This window comes from Cryptosporidium ubiquitum (genome assembly GCF_001865345.1).
Source record: "Cryptosporidium ubiquitum isolate 39726 chromosome Unknown contig_22, whole genome shotgun sequence".
Classification (NCBI taxonomy): Eukaryota; Apicomplexa; class Conoidasida; order Eucoccidiorida; family Cryptosporidiidae; genus Cryptosporidium; species Cryptosporidium ubiquitum.
In genome coordinates, this window is record NW_021639821.1 from 96,821 (window position 1) to 123,000 (window position 26,180).

At 34.8% G+C, this 26,180-nt stretch overlaps 12 protein-coding genes across 12 annotated transcripts; 8 read left to right on the forward strand and 4 right to left on the reverse strand.

Moving 5' to 3' along the window:
- Positions 1-532: 532 nt before the first annotated feature.
- Positions 533-2,985, reverse strand: cubi_00854 (C-type lectin-like domain-containing protein; the record flags this gene model as incomplete). The annotated part of the gene is made up of 2 exons (XM_029017867.1): positions 533-2,886; positions 2,949-2,985. 2 exons carry the CDS (start codon positions 2,983-2,985, stop codon positions 533-535), a joined length of 2,391 nt encoding a protein of 796 aa, XP_028874246.1.
- A 196-nt stretch (positions 2,986-3,181) lies between these two features.
- Positions 3,182-4,544, forward strand: cubi_00855 (uncharacterized protein; the record flags this gene model as incomplete). The annotated part of the gene is made up of 3 exons (XM_029017868.1): positions 3,182-3,217; positions 3,278-3,394; positions 3,477-4,544. The coding sequence occupies 3 exons, from the start codon at positions 3,182-3,184 to the stop codon at positions 4,542-4,544; spliced, it is 1,221 nt and encodes a 406-aa protein (XP_028874247.1).
- A 37-nt stretch (positions 4,545-4,581) lies between these two features.
- Positions 4,582-5,128, reverse strand: cubi_00856 (uncharacterized protein; the record flags this gene model as incomplete). Its single annotated transcript, XM_029017869.1, has 2 exons — positions 4,582-4,994; positions 5,092-5,128. The coding sequence occupies 2 exons, from the start codon at positions 5,126-5,128 to the stop codon at positions 4,582-4,584; spliced, it is 450 nt and encodes a 149-aa protein (XP_028874248.1).
- A 344-nt stretch (positions 5,129-5,472) lies between these two features.
- On the forward strand, positions 5,473-6,111 carry cubi_00857 (glutathione peroxidase; the record flags this gene model as incomplete). Its single annotated transcript, XM_029017870.1, has 1 exon — positions 5,473-6,111. One exon carries the CDS (start codon positions 5,473-5,475, stop codon positions 6,109-6,111), a length of 639 nt encoding a protein of 212 aa, XP_028874249.1.
- Positions 6,112-6,238: 127 nt separating this feature from the next.
- Positions 6,239-7,837, reverse strand: cubi_00858 (uncharacterized protein; the record flags this gene model as incomplete). The annotated part of the gene is made up of 1 exon (XM_029017871.1): positions 6,239-7,837. The coding sequence occupies one exon, from the start codon at positions 7,835-7,837 to the stop codon at positions 6,239-6,241; it is 1,599 nt and encodes a 532-aa protein (XP_028874250.1).
- Positions 7,838-8,444: 607 nt separating this feature from the next.
- Positions 8,445-9,542, forward strand: cubi_00859 (uncharacterized protein; the record flags this gene model as incomplete). Its single annotated transcript, XM_029017872.1, has 1 exon — positions 8,445-9,542. One exon carries the CDS (start codon positions 8,445-8,447, stop codon positions 9,540-9,542), a length of 1,098 nt encoding a protein of 365 aa, XP_028874251.1.
- Positions 9,543-9,732: 190 nt separating this feature from the next.
- Positions 9,733-10,514, forward strand: cubi_00860 (uncharacterized protein; the record flags this gene model as incomplete). The annotated part of the gene is made up of 3 exons (XM_029017873.1): positions 9,733-9,781; positions 9,929-10,239; positions 10,338-10,514. The coding sequence occupies 3 exons, from the start codon at positions 9,733-9,735 to the stop codon at positions 10,512-10,514; spliced, it is 537 nt and encodes a 178-aa protein (XP_028874252.1).
- Positions 10,515-10,854: 340 nt separating this feature from the next.
- cubi_00861 (GDP-fucose transporter 1) lies at positions 10,855-12,150 on the forward strand (the record flags this gene model as incomplete). Its single annotated transcript, XM_029017874.1, has 1 exon — positions 10,855-12,150. One exon carries the CDS (start codon positions 10,855-10,857, stop codon positions 12,148-12,150), a length of 1,296 nt encoding a protein of 431 aa, XP_028874253.1.
- Positions 12,151-12,670: 520 nt separating this feature from the next.
- On the forward strand, positions 12,671-13,858 carry cubi_00862 (fucose translocator; the record flags this gene model as incomplete). The annotated part of the gene is made up of 1 exon (XM_029017875.1): positions 12,671-13,858. The coding sequence occupies one exon, from the start codon at positions 12,671-12,673 to the stop codon at positions 13,856-13,858; it is 1,188 nt and encodes a 395-aa protein (XP_028874254.1).
- An 801-nt stretch (positions 13,859-14,659) lies between these two features.
- On the forward strand, positions 14,660-15,829 carry cubi_00863 (fucose translocator; the record flags this gene model as incomplete). Its single annotated transcript, XM_029017876.1, has 1 exon — positions 14,660-15,829. One exon carries the CDS (start codon positions 14,660-14,662, stop codon positions 15,827-15,829), a length of 1,170 nt encoding a protein of 389 aa, XP_028874255.1.
- A 529-nt stretch (positions 15,830-16,358) lies between these two features.
- cubi_00864 (uncharacterized protein) lies at positions 16,359-18,398 on the reverse strand (the record flags this gene model as incomplete). The annotated part of the gene is made up of 1 exon (XM_029017877.1): positions 16,359-18,398. The coding sequence occupies one exon, from the start codon at positions 18,396-18,398 to the stop codon at positions 16,359-16,361; it is 2,040 nt and encodes a 679-aa protein (XP_028874256.1).
- Positions 18,399-19,287: 889 nt separating this feature from the next.
- cubi_00865 (uncharacterized protein) lies at positions 19,288-26,061 on the forward strand (the record flags this gene model as incomplete). The annotated part of the gene is made up of 1 exon (XM_029017878.1): positions 19,288-26,061. The coding sequence occupies one exon, from the start codon at positions 19,288-19,290 to the stop codon at positions 26,059-26,061; it is 6,774 nt and encodes a 2,257-aa protein (XP_028874257.1).
- Positions 26,062-26,180: the final 119 nt, after the last annotated feature.

Consider the following 26,180-nt stretch of genomic DNA (forward strand, 5'->3'; position numbering starts at 1 on the left):
GAATTTAGGAGTTTATATTGTTCCTAGAGCTTTTTCTACGTAACCTTTCTCAACCCAATTTTGTTTCTATTAATGTCTTACATCTACCTTTTCTACTTTTTACTACATTTGTGTCTGAATTAATTATATTTATCTGTATAACATATAGTACGCTTATTATATGCTACACTTAATCCATCTTATCTACGCTTTTTCAGCACAAAAATCTCCCACTAACAATTTAAAAGTCTTTCCATTTTGAAAGTTAACTCTATGGGAAACAACAAACTGTTGAGAAAATAAACCAATTTGTTTTTTTCTCAATTTTTTTTTAATAAAATATAACTCAATCTGTTTGTGGGGTCAAATATTAGGTGTGCATGCAATTTTACCCACATAAATGTCTTGGCTAGTAGTATTCAATATTTTGAGAAATTCTCGGAAATAAATAGAAATCACCTTAAAGTTTTCAAAGATTTTTCTTTTTGTTTTTGTTATTCTTCCTTTTTTTATCTCTTTGGACTTTCTTTATGAGTACTTGGATTTGATAGATCTACCTAGTTGGTTCTGAATAAAAAAAGTCATGGTATTTAGGGCTCTTTATTGAAACTTGTTTTTGAGACTGAGCTCTTGTATCATATCCAAAATTGATTTTTTTTCCAGAGTGTAGCTGAAGAGTGTTTGCTTGTGATTGAGCTACATAATATGGTACAGTCTTAACTCCATCTACGCATTCTCCTGAATTCATGTACTCGGGAGAGAATGCTGTATCCTCTACAGATACTATACTTTTTTTCTCTGGTGGAGCCACATTCGAGTCATAACTGATGCTTTTTTGGTTCATATGTACAATTTTAGATCCTTTTCTCCCCAAAATTGGCTTTATTGAAGCAAGTTGTAAACTTTTTGTCTTGTTTTCATTTAACTCTTTGTTTGAATTGTCTATATGTCGAGGAGACTCGGATTCATCCGACCTTCTTCTCAAAAAGAAGACGCAACAAAACGCCAATAAAAGCAAAATCAACAAAATTCCAATTACTACTCCAACGATTAACTTTTTATTTACTGCTCGTTCTATCACATCAACACGACTTTCTACTGACTTTTCTAACTTTACCCGACCTGCTCCGCTCAAATAACTCAAGTCTGGGTCTTCTCCCAATTCATCCTTTTTAGAACTTACATACTCCCCTGCTCCAAATCCCAATAATGAATTTTCTCCCTCCTTGTCAGAATTCATGTATAACATCCCGGAGTCCTTCGTAACTGTACTATTGTTTGTTGATACATTTGAGTTTCTCTTCACATATGCACTAGTTCTTACATTCTCCATCTTTGGGGTATACAGTAACTTGTTAGTCGAGTAGAACCCGGATTTAAGGGTAGTAGTAATAACTCTACTAGTGGAAGTAACGGTACTAGTAGTAGTACTAGTAGTAGTAGTAGTAGTAGTGGTAGAGGTAGTAGTAGTAGTAGTAGTATTAGTAGTAGTAGTAGTAGTAGTAGTAGTAGTAGTAGTAGTAGTGGTAGTGGTAGTAGTAGAGGTAGTAGTAGTAGTAGTAGTGGTAGAGGTATTAGTGGTGGTGGTATTGGTAGTTGCAGCGGTAGAAGTAGGAATGTTGGTAGTGGTATTCTTGGTGAAGGTATTAGTGTAGGAAGTTGCGGTGGTTGGCATGATAATCCCCATAGGGAAAGTGGCTGAAACACCACTTGGGTGAACTTCCTCACTCCCAGAACTTCTTTCAACTAAAGCATAGTCTGACGAAATGGAATTCGTGACAGGTACCAATATACCCTCAATAGAATCAGAACTCTGTTTGTAGATCATTTCCTTTGTGAAATCATCACCCTCTTTATTCCCAACCTCAGATTCAGAATCAGCTGGCTCAAACCCCACAGAAGAACTTCTATCCAAAGGGTGATATGTTGGTTGTGCACTTAAACCAATAAGCTTCATTTCATCAGATAAAGCAGGAACCAAATCTGGATCTTGATCCCAATAGAATGTTTTTTTCTGTTTGTACTTTGGAAGATCCAAATAAGAACTGTGGCGAGCTAGGTCCCCTTCGAAATTCGGTTCGTCTTTCCAATCAAAATTGATACTGGGGGAGTTTAATGAATTACGGTATGAGCTCCAAGCTGAGTCCAAGATATTTGAGACATTTTGGCAAAGGCCAAAAGATAAATCATTCTCCCAAACATCTGTGCAGTTTAAATTATTGTATCCTGGTAAATCAAGTTTTGGTTCTCTACTTATTATCTCATCAGTCTGCTTAATAAGCTCAGAATATTTGTTAGGGTTTAATCCGCCGGAATCATAAGCTACTGTACCACATATTGCACAAGAAAGCTCAGAATCAATGAGCCAACACGGCCTTCTTCCAAGCCCTCCAATATCAAAAAATCCGCATTTCTCAAAGGGAAATTTGAATCTTAATAACCAACTTGCATTATAACTTGATGTCCAATTGATTTCAGAATCGCGAGCAGATACAGGACTCCCACTATCTATCCAGTACCACCCTGGTGGATACCTGAAAAATGCATATTTTCTGAGCCCAACAAAACACCCATTCGCAGTCTTTTGAACATCCCCTTGCTCCATTAACGTTCTTCTAATTGCCTCTTCATCTGATAACTTATATACTGAAGCTAATGTTACTGGGTATTCATTCATTTCTTTGGATCCATTTCTTCTTCTTGTCACAACTTCAGTCCCACCCAAATCATTACATGCCTTAAAGCCATGAGAAAATGTCCTGGGTCTGTCAAAATTGACTAACTTGAAGCATCTTGTCCTCTCATTATTTGAAATCCACCCTTCGGGACAGTTTGCATGGTCACCATCTCTTATACTGCTAACTTCTCTTCCAAAACCCCCAGAAATTACTATTAAACTTAATAACACTAAATTTAATGTATTAATTATTTGTTTAGAATTAACTCGGCCTCTACTGAGTTAAACGTACCTATTAAACAACTCTCTAATTCATTAATCAGCCTCATATATTACAAAACCCCTATAAATTCATTGATTTCTCCTCTTGTATTCACTTTGGTGCATTTTCCCCATTATACTCAAAATCTTATATTTTTAATTTTGCATGTTCATATTATTTCATATATTGGTAATTTTTGCCCATTTTGGCGCCACTTTTTGCCCAAAAAATGCCATATTATTAATTTAAGATGTAACAAAAAGATGAGCAAAACTAATCTTGATGAGTACGAGTTAATTGTAAGTCGTATTATGATATTTTTAGTTTAATTGTTGAAATAACTCTAATATTTGTAATAGGATGGCTCGTTTTCAACAGGATGTAGTCAGGAGATTGAATTTATTGCGCAGTCTCTGGTTGATCTGGTTGAGGCTTCACCTGAGCTTTTGAAAATGGATGGAAAGGTTGATCTAGAGGTAAGTTTCTTGAGTTTCAGATTTCTAGAGATTTTATTTATTTTTCCTTTTATTTAATTATACATTTTTTTTTCATTCCTAGGTTGAAGGGCGCATAGGAACTTTAATTAATGAGACCACCAAAGAAAAGGTCATGCTACCTGTAGAGGGGATGTCTCTACTACCTCCAAGTGAAAAGGAGTTTTCTTACCGATTTTCGCCGGGAGTAGAGAAATGGCAAATGACAAGTGTCTTGGAAGAATTAAGAAAAGATTTTGACGAATCTAAAGTCCCATATCTAATCAAAAATAGGAATACTAGTGACTACTATATTCATAATCCAAACAATTCCGAAGGAGAAGATAGGTCTCTGATCAGACTGAGCTATATATCTCCAAAAAACCAGAAAGATAAGCCAGTGGAAGCTATTTGGAAAGAAAAGATTGCTGTTTTTGACTTTTGTTCTCCTGGCCAATCTGGGGACTTAGAAACTAAGTATAACATTGAGAATGGGACATTACTTAGAGACTTTAGAATTGCAATCAATCTCGAACACAAGGAGAATCCTGTAGAAATTGCTAACGGTGTTACTGGTCCAATTGAAAATTCATGTGTTTTGGAAAGAAGAAGAGAAAGAGAAACAATTGAGGTTTCAAACTTTGTCTTAGATTCAACTCATGTAGTACAGATTGAAAGCCGTAGAGGATATAGGCAATGTGAAACTTATGAGCTAGAGTTGGAGCTTAAACCCTCCCACTTTATTCCTCTATTAAAATCATATATTGAGGATATCAACAGTGGGAAACTGAGAATAATAGGAACTCATCCTTTTATTAAACTACTTACTAATTTTGTCAATTTAGTTTTTGGAATTACTCTATTTCTTAATAATAAGAAGTCAAATGAACAAATGGAATCCGTTTCTGCACAAAACACAGGTGGAAACGAAAATCAAATCATGGACTTAACTAGTTGTGGACAATCTAATGAAATGGTCCAAGCATTCAAGAAATATGTCTCTCCCATTACCCCTATCCTAGGGGATTATCTTTACAGAGCTGTAGCTAGTGAGAAGCTAAAGCTTAATAGACCACAAGACATATTGTGCAAAGATGATGTAGACATTTCACTCGGAATAAAGCCTTTACCTCCAGATAATAAAGAACTCTAATTAACCTATTACAGTAGTTACATACTGTACCTATCTATCACTTTATCAAAGAGTATAAAATCGGAAGGTCACTATTATCTTCAACCCTTAGGATACTTTTCAGCTCCTCAGTGCTTAAAATCTGTTTCTCATTGGTGTATTCACTTTTCCCTTCCTTTGATTCAGAGTCCATCTTTGACTCCTTTAATAATACTTTCCCTGTACTCTGATAGCCATTATATACCAAATAGTCATAAATTAATGAATTTAAGATCAGATTCTCGTCTGAAATATTGTTCAAATTATCCTTGTTCTCGTCATTCTGAAAGTAATATTTAAATAGTATGAATTCTCCAAGCTTCTTTGATACATTTTTCCTTACCTCCTCTGTCAAAGAATACAAAATTTCTGCCATCAACCTAGCCCTAATTTCACTCAAAATTCCCTTCTTTTCTAGTTCAGATTTAACAGCTATAATATTTAATCAGAAAAATAAGTTGTTCGCATAAATACAGTTAGAATACCATTAAAAAAAAAAAGTTAAAATAACATCTTGCAGCCAACTTACCTGACCTGAGTTCCTCCAAAGAGTGGTCCTCCTGCATACTTTCTTCTCTACTAAGGGAAATCCTACTGCAATATTATGTAAAAGCACCACCCCTACCTACCTGCCTAATTATTTCTTGTAAAAGGTAGTTTTTATCAAAAAGAACTGACAAATTAAACACTAGAAGGACTTGTTTGGCAGGGTATCTAAAGCTTCTATTTGCCCCAACTTTACTCGCTTGTAAACAAAAAAAACAAAATTATTAAACCAACTTTAACTCGCAAAATTAATGAAAAAAATGTATACCGATATTTACTTTCCCGCCTTTTTTTGAAATAATTATATTTTATGTAAAGTGATTAGAAAAATAATTTTTTAGTAAAACGAACCAAAAAGATAAGAATGGGGAATTTTTTGGCATCCACCAAGATAACCAATGACCTTTCAAGTAAGTCGGTGTATTCATATACACTCAGAACCCTCGAGGGGAATCCCTTTCCAATGGAAAACTTGAAAGGGAAAGTTGTAATGGTAACAAATGTTGCATCCAAATGTGGTTATACAAAGTCTTACTATAAGCAAATGGTGAGAATCTACTCGGTATTTGCTCCCCTTGGGCTGGAAATTATTGGTCTTCCTACCAGAGAGTTTATGGGCCAGGAGTTTGCGAGCCCCCAGGAAATTCGGAAATTTGCAGATTCTCAAAATGTCAAATTCCCCCTAATGGAGATTTGTAAGGTAAATGGCCCAGATTCTCTGGAATTTGTGCAAAAGCTTAAAAGAGAAACTCCTGAGCTATATAATGAGAAAAGTAACACTTTGTCACCAATCAAATGGAACTTCTCAAGGTTTCTGATCGATCAAAATGGAAAAGTTGTTGCATTTAGAGGTACAAGAACCGAGCCAACTGAACTCATTCCAAAGATAGCTGAGCTTCTTGGCGTCCCTAACTACGAAGAGTTACTCCAAAAGTATGACCAGCTCACTCCAGACTCAGGTCAAGATTCACAAGATGATGTATGCCCCTTGAAACACAAATAAATTGAATAGGATTCTCATGTATAGTACAGAATAGCTATATAAGACAAGACAAGACAAGACGATTTATCATGGCAAAAACTATTGCCTAATATAAATATATTGTTTCTCTAAAATCAAACTGGCCACCTTAAGTCTGGATCCCAGTAAATAGTTCATAAGTAGTAACTATAGACGATAAAATTGGTCCAATTGCTGAAATGTAACAAGACAAAACTACGAGAAAGTTTGTAAAGAGTGACTTCCTTCTTCCCCATATTATAGAGTAAACAAACAATGGGTAAATTGATGCTGTAAAAGCGTCAATGTAACCACAAAACAATTCAACATATTGAGTACAAGATTTTGCCACATGAGAAAGGAAAATGGATATGAGTAAAATAGCTGTAGAAAGTACAAATCTCCAAATATTTGACTTCTCCTTCTTCTTAGTAGACCTTAGGGTTGCTTCAGTACTGAAGTCTTCTTGATTATCTGATTCAATAGCTCTTGCTTTGTTTTTAGCTAATAGACTAACTAGTTCATCCAATACAATGTTGGGTTTGGATGCAACATAAGTCAATTTAAGAGTTCTAGATTCTTTTTTGTCATCATACTCATCAAAAATTACTTGAAAGACGTCTTCAACTGCTAATTCAGACATGTAATTGATAAGACCAATATCATTTACGATAAAGTTGCAAATTGACACGGTAAATAGTGGAATAATAACACATAATGAAATACAACTGAGTATTCGTGAGAATCCCATGAAAGTGTCACATGGTGAAAAGTTCAATGTAATGTTGTCTTTTGTAGCTTCTCCAAAAGTCATATAAGCAGAAATTGTTAGAGCCAAAGAGAAAACCAGTAAAAATGTAAATGAGGCTGAAATAACCTTAATACACCTTTTGGAAGTGCAATTACTAACATTTAAGACTGCTGGTACAACCATACAATGGCACAAAAATGCATAAGTTGCGAATGTGAACATCTTAAAAGCTGAGAGAGGTCCATGCACTGGCCAAATATGGACTTCCCCTGTAACTGGAGGCATAGGTCCTGAGTAAGGTAAAATTACAGATCTAATTACAATAACACTCGCCAAAGTAAAGAATGAGACTACCGAGAACCAACCAAGAAAGTCCAATTCTGAAACCTTTGACTTCGTTGCAAAAGGCAAAACCACTAAGAAGTATATGGCAGATAAGATGTATTCGTCCTTTAAATACTCTAAAAACTTAAATTGAGGCAATGAAAATATTGCATGGGTAACGAGATCTTGGGTAAATGAACGCAATAGAATGAAGTATACTGGAACGGCATAAGCCATAGAAAGAAAACAAATAATGGAAATTGACTTAAAATGAAACTTCATATTACTCTTCATTTCCTCAACTTCGCTGGCTGTTAAAATCATCTTCTGGCCCTTCTGGAGCCTTTCCACATCCTCTAAGCTCTCCTTCTTTGCATCTCTTCTAACCAAAAAACTTCGAATACTTTTGTATGCAGAAACTCTCATCAATAGAGTAGATAAATCTACTGCTCCAAGTTGTAATGATCCAACAACATAAATTGAATGGGTTACTACAGAAACCAAGGCACAGATGATCAAGGTTGAAATTCCGACTGCCAAACCTGCCATTTTCATACCATAAGTCAGAAACACCACTCCAGACCCAATACAACCTGCAGTCATAGTGGCAAAAGCCTTACTTGAATACTTGAAACTATCGTTTGGAGACTCCATTTTTCTATTTAATTTAACCTATGGACTTTCTCTTTACACTTAACTTTGCATATCAGCCTTAACTTTCCTTAAAGCTGTTTTTACAATATATAAAACTATCGCTTATTTACGTTTTCTACTTTACCTATTAAACGCTCTACGAGAATTCTATATTTTTTCGAATCTTAATTTTTCCGCCTATAATTTCTATTTTTATTCTACTTTTTCTTTCAATCCTGTCCTTTAACAAAGTATATAAAGAGGCTCTATAACTATCCCATAGAGCCCGCCCAAAAAATCGCCCGCCCAAACAACATGTCAAATATGATTATTGATATATAAAATTAATAAATAGAAAAGAAAGAGTTTGAAAGGGACTAAAAGAATAATACCATATTAGAAATCAGCTCATTTGTTTTGAATCGGGTAGATTGCTGGCCAAATGAATGTCTAGTACTTTAGATTTTGTAGAAACATTTTATTTTTGAATTTTCATAATCATTAATTAGTGTGTGTACAGTAGGTGACCTTTTGGGAAAAATGTGTATGTGAGAAGTTTTGAAAAAAAATAGTTTAAAAATAAATCCTTAAATCAAAAAGATATCCTAATTTTTGTTTGGATCTTTACATGAAAAAGACAGGGTCTTTTTCCCAATTTGGGTTCTTTGTTTTTATCCTAATAGCAATATGTTTGGGAATTTCAGAATGCTACCACAAAGAAAAAAGCTTAGAGGACTCACAAGAGTTTCTGGAAGAACCTCGGTTTGAAACAGAGCAATCTGATGTCTATAAAGAAGACCTAGAAAGGATGAGAGACCTGGATGAAATTATTAAGTATATGGTAAATGATATACTTTTTCCAATAGAAGGGATAGTAAAAGGGTACTGCCTCTATAGATCCGTATCCGATGAGTTGAAAAATGATTTAAGCCTCTTCAAAAAAGAGAGTATCGTGGTTGCTACTATTTTATTGAGTGGTAAATGGAAGAATCCAGTGGGATTTATTTCACGATGTAGAGAAAGTCTCCGTATGGTGAGCAATGGAATGAAGGCTTCATCCTTCAAACATTCCGATGAATCTTGGTCTTCTATTGTAAGCAATCGCAAGACAATAAAAGCTTCTAGAATAAAGATTTGTTTTAAAGCCAAAATCTGTTCAAGAATGATGAAAAAACATGATGGTATTGAGAATCTCAGAAGGTTTCTGGTAAGTAGAACTCAGTATGGACTAATTTATCCAGATCAAAACTCTGAAATAGTGGTATGGAACACAATACGAGAATTTAAGGATATATTATCAGTAGGTATTCTTAAAGGAAGTATGAAAAATCACATCAGAGTGATTGTCATGTTCAATTACATGAACAAGATTTTGAATCAAATAGGTAAACAACCAGTGTCTTTGCTTGCATGTATTGCTCTTATTAATGCCATGGTTAGAGAAAGATCTCTTGGTGAATGGCTTTCATTTTCCCGAAGCAAAACTTCCAGAAACAGACAATATGAATCTGGAATTGATCCAGTAACAAACTTGAGATATGATACCAGCTTAAATATCCGAGAGAATATAAGTAACTTTCAGATCAGAACATGCAACCACGTAATATGGACATCTGGCATTCTTTTAAGTGAAAGACAAGTCCAAGTTATAGGAGAGAATTCAAGTCAAGTATATACATTGAGAAAGAGGGTTTCGTGGATGTGTAACAAAATGTTTACGATGTAGAACGATTTATTTTAATTAATTTAATTTACAAATTTTTGTTTAATTATTTTGTTTTCTTACTGTTTAAATTATAATCTTAAAATTAAAATTCATCCCCTGGCAATATAGTCTAAAAATGCACTGCATGTTGGCGCCTAAAAGGATGTTTAACTAGTAAGACCGTCCAAAAAAATATGTAATTTGAATAAGAATGAAAGGAGTTTTGTATTTAATTCTTATTCAGCTATGGTTCCTAATAGGTAAGTTTATTTCAGCTTTATTGGTCAATTTTTCTGTGGGATTATCTGGGAAAATCTCATTGGATCTAATAATTGTTTAGTCTTACAAGTAATTAATATGGCTAAATGATTGACTAGAAATCATTAATATTTAAACACTTTTTTTAGGAAAAGTTTTTATTTCTGCAAATAAGGTTCTAAACAGCTATGAATACTGGGAAGAACAAGTGAATTCTGTTTCCATAAATAGCCAGGCAGACAATATAAATACCCATGTGAAAAAGAACGCAGACTCTTATATAAGAGAAAATCTTGATCATTTAAGATCAGAATTACCAGAGAATCATAAAACCGCGTTCAATAATATTAAAACTAAACCAAAACATAATTTTAAAACAATCAATTTTAAGGAAAATGAATTAAGCGAAACTGATGTTGAATCTAATAAAGCCACAAACAATTGTGAATGCATAATTACAGTAAGTTAAAGTATGAATGAGCTATATTAGTCTCATATGAATGTTTTCCAAAGAAACCCACAACTAAATGACTAATTTCCTATTATTTCTCTCATTAGAACAACTCTTGCTGGACAAAATCAGCATGTATTGGAGTTGCAAGTACTATCTCTGTCTCTAGCCTTTTTATATTCATTGCAATTATGTGGCTAGTTCAAGCTTTCTCCACTTATGCTGCAAAAGAAGAACATATCATTTTTAAAAATAAACTTAAAAATAACGAAAATACGAAATAAGAACAAGAAGCCAAAAACTGTTTATGGAAGAAAAAGGAAAATATAATGAATCTAGTGAGTCACCATTTAAATTTTATCAAGTAGTATAATGTATTGATTTTAGTACACATAAAAATTTGTAAAATTTCACTGACTTTTTTAAATATAAAAGTAAAGATCGCAAACTTATTCCGAATTTATTTCTTTCCAGTCAACTTTCAGCCAGTAAATGTATGTAATTGGCAGGCGCCAATTTGGTTGGCGCCCGATCTAAAATGTTTTTAGATCCATGGGAGTGCTGAAATGAAGCTGGAAAAAGTTAGTAGAGAACAAAGAAAAGAATTTAAGCAACAAAGTAAACATGGGACACTCAAAGAATAAAAAGGGAAATTCTTCGTCTGGTTCTGAATTTGGAAAGGAATCTGAAAGATTTATTTCATTCCTGCCAAATAGTGTGACCACAGTATTGGCGATTTGCTCTTTTATAGCAGCCTCCATCTCATCAGTTTATTTTAACAATAATGTCTTTAAAAAAGAAATCAAGTTTCCTGTTTTTGTTTCATGTGCTCAACAACTAATTGGTATGATTATAATGAGCATTTTTGGTTTGATAAGAGTGGCAATCTCAAAGTCTGGAAGTAGTAATGGAAAAGACGGAGTTGAAGGGCAAGCAAATAACTCAACAGTATGTAGCTGGAAGAAGGTGATGTATGCTATTCCAGTTGCATTCTTTTTCTCTTTCAATATATCATTCAACAATATTTGTTTAACTCATGGCAAGGTTTCAACTTATGCTATGGCTAAGTCCACCACATTATTGTGGTCTTTATGCCTACAGTTCTTAATCCTAGGAATCAGGGTTAAACTTACCTCATTGATTTCCTGTGCAATTATTATTTCTGGTGTTCTTATTGGAGCATTTGACCCAAAATCCCTTGTTTTGGTCTCTCTAGTTTATGGTTGTATCTCGTCATTCTCCCAGAGTTGCTATAATATCACTCTCAAGTGGGTTCTTCCTAAGATTGGTAATGACTCTGCAGGTCTTCTTAAGTATGTCCAAATGTGGTCTATTCTCTTCTTTTTCATTCCTATGTTTGGAACTGGAGAAGTTGTTCCAGCCTTCACAACCTCTGGCTGTTTTGATTTCAGCAACTTAAACAAAATGGTTTATCTCTGGGGTCTTATTACTACATCTGCTCTCCTTGCTATTGGTGTCAACCAAAGCACTTATGTTGTTATTGGTTTAACCACTCCAGCAACTTTCAATGTTTGTGGTTTGGTTAAACAAGCTTTGCAAACCATCGGTGGAATATTCTACCTAAAGGAAACTTTGCCAACTCAAACAATTATTGCAGTTTGTCTCACATTCTGTGGTTCTGCTTCATATACTGCATTCAATCACTTCGGATCAAAACCTTCTATGTCACCATCTGAGATGAAGGTTGTTGAAGAGAAATACAAGGAAGTTGCAAGACAATCTGTTGGTACTGCTTCTGATGTCTTCGAAAATGCCCAGGATGATATCCTTAAAAGAAGTGGAAGCAAGACTAAGAACGAGACCACCACCCCATTCACTTCTAAAAACTTAGAAGCCATTCCTCTCAAAGATGATATCGAAGAAGGTCTTCCAACAGGAAACAATGAAAACAAAAACTAATTATAGTTTCTTGAATTCTACACTTTCTAAAATTTCATTATCTACTACCCTCCTGCTTTTTTACTAATTTCTATTTTTAAGTCAAGATGAGTACGATCAATATTTCATTGGTGGAATTACTAAGCTTAATTTGAGCTCTTTAAACTAATTCTTAGTTTGTTCTCCAAACCTATGTGAAATACATTTTCATAAATAATAGGATTGCCTTATAAAATTTGGACCCCACTTTCTTTTGAACTTTTAATAAGCTTATAAGATTAATACATATTCCAATCTGGTGTGTGCCCGCCATAGCGCCATTCGGTACCTTTGCCCGCTAAAAGATCTTTATGTAGTTTCCATGTGGAATATCCAAAAATTTAAAGAGCGCCGTTAAGCGAAGATACTTTAATTTTTGGTGGAATTTACAATAGTTTTACAAAAAATTTGTCGAGGGAACGGAAATTTAAGCCGCTATTGAAAAATATTATATTATTATCAGAATTCCCAGCCTGTTTTATCGTTACATTGAAGCTTAGAAATGAGCAAAGAGTCGGAAATATCAGAAATCTCTTTTATGGGCCTCCCAAGGCTGGCTAGTGCCAGTATTGCCATTGCAGTCTATGTTGTGTGTTCAATTGGATGTGTTTATGAAAATAAGTGGCTTTTAGATCATGTGGGAAATTGTCAAGGTTTTATTCCTTTAGTACAACAACTTATTGGAGCCGTTTTTGTGAGAGCTATGGTTTACATTACGGGAATTTTTGGAATTGACTCAGATCCTCAAAATTGTAGTTCCGAAAAGAATAGCCAGAATGAACAACAAAATGGATCATTACTGAACAGACTCTGGAACAGATATAAGTACATCTGGCCAGCTTCCTTCTGCTTCTCCTCAACTATTGTTTTGAACAATGCTTGTTTATCTGTGGCAAAGCTTTCAACTTACTCAGTTGCAAAATCCACTACTTTAATCTGGAACGTCCTTTTCCAGTTCGTTTTACTTAGAATCAGGTTGCCACTCAGTACTATTTTATCATGTTGCCTTATTATTGCTGGTGTTACTGTAGGCTCTTTAGACACTAGCACTCTAGCCCCTATGGCAGTTATTGCTGGTTGTTCATCATCTATCTTTCAAGCTCTTTATAATACTTGTATTGCCAGAGCTCTTCCTAAGACAAACAACGATACATCCGAAGTTTTGGTTAGAAATCAAGAACTCTCCTCCATCTTTCTCGTCGTATATATCCTCGTTTCTAAGGAGCTTGTCAATCTATTCATGTTTTCGCCATGCTTTAATTTATCTTCACCTATGTTCTTGAGCTGCTGGTCCGTCTTCTTCCTCACTACTGCACTTGCAGCAGGACTTAATAAGTTTACATTTATGGTAATTGGACTTACTGAGCCTTCCACGTTCTCTGTTATTGGCTTTGCTAAGGCAGCTCTTCAAACTGCTGGTGGATGGTTTATTTACAAAGACCCAGCGTCCGTAAAATCTGTTCTTTCTGTAATCCTCACACTTTCTGGTTCATTGATATATGGTATCACAAGAGGTTCCAAAAAGACTGAAACAAAAAAAGAGCAAGTAGAAGAAATCAGAAGACTCACTAGATGTTCTGCTGCCTCCGTTGGGGATATTGATGTGGCCCCATCTCCTGAAGGCGACGCAAAAACTAGTAAACCAACTTCAAATGATGAAAAACAGAAACTAATTGCAAACAAAGTCTAAATAATGTCATGATTAATCAACAGTTATGAAAAACGCTAATTTTTCAAATCGTTCCCATATTTATTGGTATTACATTAACGTATCCATCCAACATAGTTATTTTTTGTTGATAAACCTCCACTTCGAATTTAGTGCTGAATTAGCATTGCAAGTAGATTTAATTTTGCTTTGTATTCTTTTCCTCTTTAATCCTCTAAAGGTTTTTGGCGCTCAATATTTACCCTTCCACGTGCATGTGTTACCGCCAGATTTGATGGGTCGTTTCCACTACCGCTTGGATAAATGCATTAAGTAAAAGACAAAAAAGATGGATCGTCTACAGTCTAACATTTATTACAAATAACTTGAATTTATTACGTATACTGTGCCTGGATACTAGTTAACATAATGTTTACCTTCGAGTAAATATATTTTTTTTATCATTAACTTGAAGACAGGAGACGTGTATAATATTACGTTACCACTATTATTTGAATATTAACATTTAAATAATGTATGAAATTTAGCAATATATATTAAAGAGAGAAAAAGGAGAAATGCGGAACAATACGTAAACGGTACCTGTCAATAAAAAATATTAACTCTATTAATTCAAGCTAATTAAATATGAATTTGTATATGGTGACATGTCTATCCAATTTATCGGATTGTAAATTCAATATTCATTACGTAAAGACACAGTGACAATAAAGCCATAATTCTACGAACTTTAATAAGAACAGAAAAATTGTTCCTAGTTTTGAAGAATTTATCTGATATTTATTTTAAGTAAGTACTGATACTGTTATAACCAAGACGAAAATGGCAGGTGATTTCGGAAACAAGTCAAATTCCCAAGAGGAAGTAAGATACTGCTTTGGTTTACCAAACTCAGTTGCAGCTCCAATTGCCATGTGCGCATTCATCGCTTCATCAATTGGATGTGTATACTACAACAAGATGTGCTACCAAAAGGATCTTCCATTCCCAGTTTTCATGTCATGGGCTCAACAACTCATTGGTATGGCTATAATGTCCACTTTCTTGACAGTTAGAGGTATTCTCAGTGGAAATGAGGAGATGTCAGCAAGCATTCCATTAAGCAAAAGATTATACAGATACAAATATGCAGTTTTTGTAGCTTTCTGCTTCTGTATGAACATTTCTTTGAATAACATGTGTCTCAAGGATGCCAAAGTTTCTATGTATGCTGTTGCCAAGTCCACTACTGTATGTTACTCACTCCTCTTACAATACTTCTTATTGGGTATCAAGGCTAAGCTTTCATCCGTTTTATCATGCTTTGTTATTATTGGAGGTGTCATCGTTGGTATCTCAGATAAGGAGTTCGGTCTCGAGCCACGTTCATTCTTCATGGGTACTTTATCATCATTCTTCCAGTCCCTCTACTCTGTTGCAGTTAAGTACACCGTCCCACACTGTGACAACTCAACCACTGAGCTCTTACTTCATGTACAAGAGCTCTCATGTATCATCCTTTTAATCCTCTCTGTTGTGTGGGGTGAAACATCAAAGGTCTTATCTTCCAATGTATTTGCCTTCGTCTCTGCTCCACTCAGTGCCATCCGGTTGTGGGTTTTGATGGCTGGTTCTGCTATCCTCGCCATATGTTTGAACCAATGTACATATTTGGTCGTATCTCTTACTACCCCAGCAACATACAACGTTACTGGTTTAGTCAAACAAGCCCTTCAGACAGCCGGTGGTTTCATCTTTTGGGGTGACAAGCCAAAACCAGCTCCAGTTGCCGGTGCATGCCTTACACTCACTGGTTCCGCAATCTACACTCTCACCAAGCTCTGGGACGGAACTCCAAAGAACACCAAACAAGAAGAAACCATCAAGGAACAAGCCCGTCTCTCAGTTGGAACTGGTTCTGATGCATTTGAGAATCCACTTACCGAGAACGGGAACCAAAACGAAAAGCAACCTCTTATTGCAGAAGACAAGTGCGAGAAAGGTCAAGCTTAAATTAAACTACCTTTTGTTTTTGTGCTTTGATCGGGGCACATCACAAATTAGTAAATTCGAACGAGCCCAGAATAACTTGAAGTCCTTCCGGACATCGCAGTGTCTATCGCCTGAGTCGGACCCACCTTGTTGGTCTTCTTACTCCGTTTTTTTTTGTGTCAATGTACACAGGGTCTCGGTTGCGTCGTTAGGGCCCGCCATTTATGTGGCGCCGGCGCCGATCGTGTGTTGCATGTTTTGATGCCGAGTGGTCAGGTAATGTGCGAGGCTTTGTTCCTGGTTCGTCGATAGTCGTTGATGGGCCTGATTAAGACAAGATAGGGAGAGTTTGTACCTAGATTGCTTGGGTGGTATAATGTGATGTTTATCTTTTTTTCAACCAAGTTTGGATCTAAAGAAATGTATCTTAGTTTAGGTGTCAATGAATGAACGAATAGATGTCAGGAATCCTAACATTTCACGTCTTCGATGTTTAAATTCTTTTCCAAGTTTTCGATATCTATGCATTTCTCACGGAGTTTGTCACCCTTTACAAAGTCAGAAACAATGATACTGCCAGTAGAATTAGAAGGTATTTAATGGTTAGAGTGGAACTTGATGCATCAGAGGTTCTCACTATATCCAGTGATAAGCTTCCAACTTGTGCATGTATAATGTGCTCTCTATTACGAGTTGGGTAAGATACGATTAAAGGAGTGCTAATACCCATTAAAATTACTCCAGAACTTGGCCAACTGTTTTCAATTATATCAAACAAAGTTCTTAGTCCTTGTTTATCTTTAATGCTGAAGAGCATGCATTCATATGAGCTGCTTAGTTCGAATATTTGACACTTTTCTTCCAAAGAACACAAAGACCTGCAAAATTCTCCGTGATGATCAGTTGAGTTTGCACTAATTGTAATAGATTCTATCAGTTCAAGCTTATCGGTAAACCTAGAAACTCCATTAGAATATATATAGCCATAGCATACAGAAGGTCCAACTACGGTGTTTGTATCAATTATAGAAACAGTATCAGATTTCACTACTCCTTGCTTATAACATTCTTTTTTCTCCTTATCATAAACAAAATAGCTACCAAGACCATTATTTTCAATCACAAGAGCTTGGCACTCAGCTGGACTGTTGACAACTTTATTGGATACTTTAACTTTATCTTTTCCACTTAGTAATGGAGTTATTAAGTTTACATTATGACTATAGCATGGACAAGAAACTGACCCAGTAATCATTGAATGAGTGGAAGAATCTCTTTTAAAACTATATTTTTCACTAGAATACCCATTACATACATTATCTTTGTTATTATAAGTCCAAAACTCACAATCACTGGTTTGAATACATGAATTTTGACACTGTCCAGGACTTAGAAAGGTTGGAATCGAAAATAAGTTAACTCCACTAAAGGAAGATCCGTACTCATAACAATTGCTAGTGAAGTTGGAAGTATATAATGGTGCCCATGTGTCGTGTTTAACAGATACTGTAATTTTACTATGTCCACATTCAAAGAATCTGGGGATCACTAAGTCATTTAGGTAAATTACACCGGATTCAGCATACAAAGATCTAGCTACAACCAACTCCACAATTAATCCGTTATACATAATATGAGGGTATTTTCCTGTGAAAATATAATTACTTGGTTTAAACTGATTTAATAACTGGATATTTGTATCATTTGTATATAACTGTGAAACAGTAATGTCCCCTGTACTATTAAGAGAGATGAGAAAGTTATTATCATTACTTGGACATGACAAGATTACCCTCATATCAGTGTTGCCAATTGGGATACTTGGATTTACAGGTACATGTAAAGAAGACAGAAACATTCCTCCAAGTTTCCAAGAAGATCCCCCGGTAAATGGAACTTCAATTTCAACAAGCTTATTTTTTGTACTTGGACCAATTGTAGGGAATGGAAGCTGATTTCGGATCCAATTAACCCCAACAATATATGTTTGAGCCCAATGAACATTTTTGAAGATTACTTCCCCAATAGAGAATGGACAGTTAATACCTATAGGTTCAGAAACCATATAAGCTTTTTCATACCCTACACCATAAATTTCAAATACATATTCTCCTTTCTTGTTCAAAACTGGAACCAAAGTCAGCTCAAAATATGACGACTCCCCTAAATATGGAAAAACTCCATATCCCCATCCTTTAACTTTACTCTTTCCATTATTTAACTCGAAAGATCCCCCAGTAACGTCAATAACTCCATGATGAGTCATAACTGGATTTCCTCTAATACTTAGTCCTCCCTCAGAAGGATTATTGCATTTAAGCTCGAAATCGATATTGCATATACTTGGAAGAGGAGTCCCCGTTTGTAACTTACCACAAGCACTAATTCCTGCAAGCTTAAGATATGAAAATGGACTTAATGCACCATCCAATATATCTGCAACAAACATAGTAGAATTAGCCAAGTTGCTAGTTGGAATATTTAAAGATGGGAATGGGCCATCATTAAAATATTCCGGAATCTTTGGCTGACACCTAACGATAGTCAGTATGAATACAAATGTTAGAAAACGGTATCTAAATAGTTTCATAGATTCCATTATTTTTCGCTTAGAATGTGTTAATCTAAATACGATTCGATAAACTATCTTCGTTTTGCAAGCCCTGCTCTTATCTATTTTTGACTACTAAGATGCACTCCCGCCTGAATAATTTTTCACTTTTTCAATTAATCCAATTTTTGATTTTCAGTCTTCAATTCCATCATCAAACTCCTACAAATTCCTCTGCATTTTCAAACCCTAGTCAATCGACTACTCACTTCCTCCCGACATTTACTGTTATTTTTACATATTATTGCAAATAAATGTTGTTGATAATTTATTCCCACATCACAATTTGCATGCGTGCCGCCAATAAATGGCGCCATTGTGGGGGATCTCGATACCTATTATAGGAACCAAATTTATGAAAAGTTTATTGACTAATTCCTGATTATTTGAGTTAAATTCAAGATTAGACCTGTGCTTAAAAAAGCTTTTAAAGGTTTGAATTAAATAATTCTACTAAATGAAAACCAAGCAGAGTAGAGGAAAGAATCTAAATACTACTTTAGTATGAGAAGGAATAGAAGATTAAAAAAAAAACAAAAAAAGGTTCCCAGTATGTTTCTAAAAAAGAGAACATTACTAGCTTTCATATCTCCTTACAATATTAATTATTTTGTTGTTTTTACACCATTTTTCTTAAGGATTTGTTTTTATAGATTTTTTTTTTTCATCTCAAACCAAACAAAAGGCGGTATATTATGTAGCATAGAAATAACACTATAAAAGATCTTAAATAATAAAATTGAGAAAAGAAGAAATTCTCAAGGAAAGAATCAAATCCTAAAAATATTCAAAATATTATGAAGTATTAATTAACACTCAATCAGAATCTTAAAACTGAAAACTAAGAAACAAGAGAAATCAAACCAGAATGAATGGATCTAAAAATAGACCATCCTTCTTAGTAAAGATCCTGTTGTTTTTTCTAACCTTTGAATATCTTTTTTTTTGCTCTGAAGCATATGGTAGTGAGCTCTCTCAAAGTCTAACAGGAATTACTGGATATGATGGTTCTATCCAAAGCATAAATGATTTGGAGGAAAAGACTAGTAATCCGGAGCTAAAGGATGATTCCATTATTTTTGGCCAAGATGCGAGTTTATCACCAGATTCCAAAACTCTGGGAGAACTTTCAGAAATTAAAACCAAACCTTTGGATGATAGCTTGAATTTGTTACCTGACTCTTCTGGAGTTGAGCGGAGCATATCTAAAAGTTCACTATCTCCCCGCAAACCTCAACTCTCTCCAACTATTGAACAAAGCCCATCAAAAAAATCTAGATCTAGATCAAAAGAAAATTTTTCATCATTTAAAGAGTCAAGCAAAAGTCTCTCGAAGTCTAAAACTCAAGAGCGTACTAAATCCCTCCCAAAAAAAGCAACCCCTAAAGATAACAAGTACCATTCCCCAACCTCTTTGTTTTCTGAATCCTCTCCATCAGAAAAATCTAGGTCTAGATCTCCCTCCAGGTCCAAATCTAGTTCAGGATATGGAAAGAGATCAATTTCTAGCCCTAAAATTCTCATCTCTAAAACTGAAAAATCTAGCTCCAAATCAAAAAAGAGATCTGAACAATCTCCTATCTCAGAATATGCCTCCTTGAAAGAGCAAGAAGCTTCATCTTCTCCAATAATGGAAAATATGATTCCTCTCACTGCCCCAGATATGTCACCCTCTCCAAAGTCTAGTTACAATCCTCCCACTCCTAGTGAAACCTCAACTTCAATATTAGAAGCTTCAAGTTCTCCATCTAGTTTATTAGATGGATCCCTCTCACAAGAAATTTCTGTCAGTTCTCCAGAATCTACTTCTCCTCTCTCTGAAGAATTAAGTGTTAAAGATAATTCTATGAGTGTAAGTCAAATGCCAAGTAGGAAGTCTTCAGGAGTTTCTGAATCTTCTTCTCCCCGTCCATATACTCCAGTTGATGAAGGCACTGAGTTTTCCACCTTATTAGATGGAAGTCTTTCTTCAAATGAACCAGTCGATACAAGTCAGCTTCCTCTAGATGTGGCATCAGAGTCTAATATTGGATCTAATTACATGACTTTATTAAGTTCTTTATATGGAACGCAGGCCTTATCAGGTGTTCCACTTAACTTCTCAGAAGAGCTTTTCAGGGTTGAAATATTGGTGAGTGAAGCATTTTACAACACAGAATTGAGCATTTCCAATGCAGATATTACCCTCTTCACAAAGAGAGTTATTTTAGAAAGTTCTTCTATTGACAAAAATACCTCCTTTGGAGCAAAGATGGATCCAAATTCTTTTGAAAAGATCCCATCATTCTCCAAAGTTACTTTCAACTTTCTCGAATGTGTTTATCAGCTTGACAATATTCTATTTCATACAAGATCATTCATTAAGCCTGTCTCAATGTCTCACATTCTGAAAGGATGTGATAACATAAGATCTTCATTAAACATACAAAAGTCCATCATGGAAAATAACAAGATCTTTTCTAAAGCCCTCCAGTACCTAATTCTCCGTATTTATAACATAAGTAATGATGAAATAATAAGTATTGTCAATCAAAGAAGTTCTATACCAACTATCTTGGATCAAAATGCATTTAAGAGTTTGCAGAATTCACTTATTGAAGACTTTACGTCTAATTCTGGTTCTCTCCCTCTTCCTTTTGAATTCTGGAGAACAATATTTGTTCAACAACTTCATGCTTTTGAATTTTATTCAAGGGATCTAATCAACACCTTTCTTGCAGATAATTTTGGATTAATGGATATTTTACTTGATGCAATGTACTCTGATCCAATTAAAATGTGTCCATATATTACAGCAGTATTGTTCTTTAAAGTTAACCCATTCAAAATTGAGGATGCCAGAATTAACTCTGCTAAAATACAAACTTTTTGTCTCATATATCTCAAAAATATAGGTTTAAATGAATCAGTTACCTTGAAAAAGCTAAATATGCCTACTATTAACAGAAATTCTAGACTTGACCAAGTCGCCAAACAACTTGCTCCAGGATTTGAGATTCTTCCATACTTTCATCCAGACTTTCCTAAAAATGGTAAAGATCTCACTTGGGAGACCTGTTACTCTATTTACTCTTCAGTTTCAATGATGCTTAATTCTTTAAAGGTTGACTTAGTCTTCCCACAAATCTCTCCTCTATGTACAAAGATTACAAAAGAATCTTACAGTCCAGAATTTATCTTGGGAATGTTTTCAAGGATTCTAGATATCCCAAGTACCATACAAAATGATTTATTGGAAATACAAGATGTTAATCAGATTATTTCTTCTCTATCATTAAAACTAAAAATTCCTGAAACTTATCTAAGAGAATTCTATACTGACTATATTCAAGGAAACCCAATAAAATACTTAAACACTATATACACTATCTTTACCAATTCAATCAAATTCTACTCTGGAATAGACTCAAACCAAGAATCTAAAGGCAAACCCAAGACAAACCAAAACTTTGATCAGTTGTATTTAACTAGAAATGTCTCAGATAATACCCAAATGTTCCAAAGACTAAACTACTGGAGTACAATCCACCTTTATTTTCTATCTTTTACTATGAGAATCCCAAACTCATCCGAGATCTTGAGTGGAATCTATTCATTTACTCCTTCAAACTGTGAATCTCTCCTATTCTCTTTTTTTAGGAGGGTTTCTTACTCTACAAGATCCAGTATTGTTGATAGTTTAACTCTTTGTATCACAATGTACTCAGTTCTGTATAAAAACCATATCTCTCCCGTTCTGGTCAAAAACTTCTCAATGAAAGATCTTAGAGACGCTCTTAATTATAAGATTGGTACCTGGGCTCCAACACAAAATGATTGGATGAGATCAATTTATATGGTTTTTGAAAATAAGCTTGAGATCATTCCTAACATCTCAAATATCCAAACTCTTAGTTTCACTGTAAATGAAGATTTCTTTAACTGTTTCTATTCTGTAAATAAATACCTTCATGGAATGATCGTAGTTACCAGACATAAAGATTCTATTACTTCTCGTATCAAAAATAGAGTATTAAATGAAAGAACTTTGGGATTCAGTCTATGTTCTTCCATGAGCATTGGAGCTCATAGTACCAAAGAAGAGGCAATCGAACTTAGAATTATCTCTACTGTTATTGAATCAATTAGACAATTTGGATTCAAAATAAATGTGGAATCTATCAAGGAGTTTATTAGTTACCACAAGCAAACCAATAGATCAGCATTTCCTTCTGGGAATACAATTTTAGAGCATTCAATCTCAAAGTTTCCAAAAAACCTTGGGACAGTCATTAAAAAAGCTTTCCAGTCCAATTTATATTCTTCTAATTCACTTCCTTATTTCATTCAAGCAGAAGAACTTATTTTAAGATCTCTTCAATCAAGAGGATGTTCCATTCAAAACGATGAAGTTAGTTATAATGAACAAAGCTTCGAATTAAGTAGAGATACATCAGTTTCTATTGGAAAAAAAAATGTCTCATACTATAATATAATCAATTCCTGTCTTTCTTGGAAGACTTTTGGATACTTTAATTTGATTTCATGTTACTCTGCTCTGGTTAATGCAGGGACTTGTGAAACCAAAGATACAACTTTAGAAGTTTTGGTTGAAATAGCAGAAAAGCTTGAATGGCCAAAGGAACTCATCCTACTGACTCTTTCTCAAGATTTTTCATTTTCAGAATTTCAAATATTCCAAAAAATTAAGCAAAGTGTTAATCCAGAAGAGTTTGAGAAATATACAGAAATTACCAAAGATCTTATAACATATGTGGAAGAACGTATAAACGACTTTTCATGGTCAGAGAAATCTCTTTCAAACCCAGAAAGTATGTCTCCAATGCTTGGAGAATCTTCATTGGAAGCCAGTAGGAGCCAGGTCCAGGAGATCAATTATTCCTTTGCTTTTGGACTAAATAAAGATTCTATTGGGGACTATCTGAGCCTATGGAAATATAGAAAAGAAGCAGTCCTGAAACAAATCCAAAGTTTTCCAGTAAACCCTTCTTTAATACTTGATCAGGATGAGATTTCCTCTATACTAGTAGATCCTTCAAGTCAAAGTATCAAAAAGTTTATCAATTTAAAATTGACTCCTTTTGTTACTCAACTTAAGGAATTCTGTTACAAAGAACCCCACGGAGCTTTTTTATGTGAGATTAACCCTCAGCTTGGACTTCCACCTTTAAAAGTGGCTGGTAATGGGTCTAATACAGTTTCAATCTCTATCTCAGTAACAAATCCTCCAAAAGAGCTGGAACAAGATCATATTGTAGAGATTATGGTTGCAACTCCCTTAAATTCTTCAACTAACTGGCAAGTATTGAAACCTCAATCTTTACTTTTCTTGAGCGTGTTAATGGGTCCAAAGTGGAATAAAGAGCTTAAAACTTATACAAGACTTTCTACTAAGTACTTCCCATACTCTGGAAAGTATATTAGACTAACTCCCCCAGTATTCAAAATAAAAATCAGTCGGACTGAGCCATATGAGACTTCAGAATTACTTGATTCATCAATTTCACCCTCAACTTCAAGATCCATAACAAAATCATCTAAAACTTTGGTACTACCAGGTGTTTGGCATGAGAACTTAGGGAACATTTCCATCCAGAAGCTTTTGGAATTCTCAAAATTCGTTCCTAATAACTCAAATTTACTTATTAATATTGTTTGGACTTTGGCTTCTGCATTAAATTCACTATGGATAGGAGGAGTAGAACTTTGCTATATTGATTTAAGATCAATATATGTTTATACTGGGAGTCAGAGCCAACAAAATTTGAATATAGGGAGGATTTTGGATGAGTTTCTGGAATTTGGACCAGATGAAGAAAATGTACATTCTCTGACTAACTTTGTACTCAAAACCCTATCTCCTCCTCTGATTAGGTTTGGAGAACTTGGGAGAAGCAAATACAATCTTGAGGTTGACTCTAATGAGAGTTCACATTCCACAAAAAGTGAATGCAACGATAAAAAAGAAACCGTTAAGATTTTTGAAGAAATTTTAAGCTCTACTGAATTATCTGGAAAAACTAAAGGCCAAAGTCTTGAGACAATATGCCAAGAGATCTCAAAAATAGATCCCACGAAACTGGACTGCAGCTCTCTTGCTTGGGTGGATGAGCAAAATAGCAGAATTCCAAATGATCTAGAAAAATGGCCAATTACCGATGTTATAATGGTTTCTCCAGCCCTCAAAGAAGAAGAAGTCAAGATCCCAGAAACTGTTGTTCCAGATGCAGTGTTTTTAGATGGATCAAAATACCCAGAAAAAAGCAAAAGTCCTACAGATTTAAGTCCATACTCAATTCCTGCTTCTATACCTGTATCTATTTCAAATTCTGAACCAAGTTTAAAAGAGAAATATTCACCAAAAGAACCAGAAAAGGATGTCTCACCAAAAGAATCTCAGAAAAAAGAATTATCACCAAAAGAATCTCAGAAGAAAGAAGTATCACCAGAATCACCTCTTTCTGAGGAATCTGAATTTGAGAAAACATCCTCGAGTGAAATCTTTGATCAGAGGTCTGTAAGCCAAGGAGAATCTTCAGTTTTGCCTGTAAACCCCACATTAGTAGCTCCCTTTCCTATAGAAAAACCTTACAGACCGGAGGATCTAAATGAATTCACCTTGGTCAAAGTTCCAAAAGGAAAACTTATGGACCTTCCTATTTTTCCAAAAATCCCAGGAGTTCTTTCAGAGCAAAAGAAATTTGAGATTAAGGAACTACTAACAGCATTGAAGGGAGTTACTGAAAAATTGGTGTCCAAGTTCACTTCATGGTCAGCTTCTATTTTAGGAAAACATTCTTCAACTGTTCCAGACTTAAACTTCAAACCTTCGTTTATTTTCATTCCTCCAACACCAAATAACAGAGCAGATTCTCCAAAGATCCTTGAGAAAAACTTTTACATCTACGAATCAGTATTTTTGTTTGCAAGAGAAGAACTACAGAGAATGGAGTTGCCTATTCAACAAATGAGAGAGGAAGATTTGGTAGAGGTATTTATTAGTAGGGCAGGACTTTCGTATATTAATAACAATAAAGTACCTCCAAGTGTGGTAAAATCTCAGACTAGCAGTTTTCCTGAAATCAAGCCTACCATTACTCCGGTTTCCCAAGTTCCTTCCTCTATTGTGATGAACAATGGTCAGGAAATTTCTCGTTTAATTTCCGGTATTGAGAAATCCAAGGGATACAACGGGTCTACAGGAGTTCAAAAAAGCTCAGAGTTAAGCAATTCTCTCGAAAATAGGTCTGATCTTAGTTTAGAGAGTGGATTATCAAGTGAAGAGAATTTGAGCTCTCAGAGAGAAAAGAGTTTGAGCTCTGAAACAAGATCCAATGTAAAAAGAAGGAAGAAAATGTCCAAAAAATTGAACTCTGACTCTCAGGGGCTGACAGAAACCAAATCAAAAGAAGAATCAGAAAAAGGTGAAGAAAAAACCTCAAGCAAACCCGAATACGGGTATGGGGTAGATTCAAGTATTATTGGAGGTGTGGAAAAGACATCTAGTTTTATAGGACAAGGATATGGTTCAGAATTAAGTGATACAGGAGAAAAATTCAGTAGCAAGTCTGAGTCAGCTTTGGAATCTGAAGAAACAACTGAATCATCAAATTCAATTTCCAGATCTGAAACAGAAACTTAAAAGAGAGATGATCTTAAATTAATAATTATATATTATAAAAATGAAATATACTAAATTATTAGTAGATGAGAATATAGCTCAAAAGCTTAGTGATAGATAGAATATAGTAGTATTTGAGA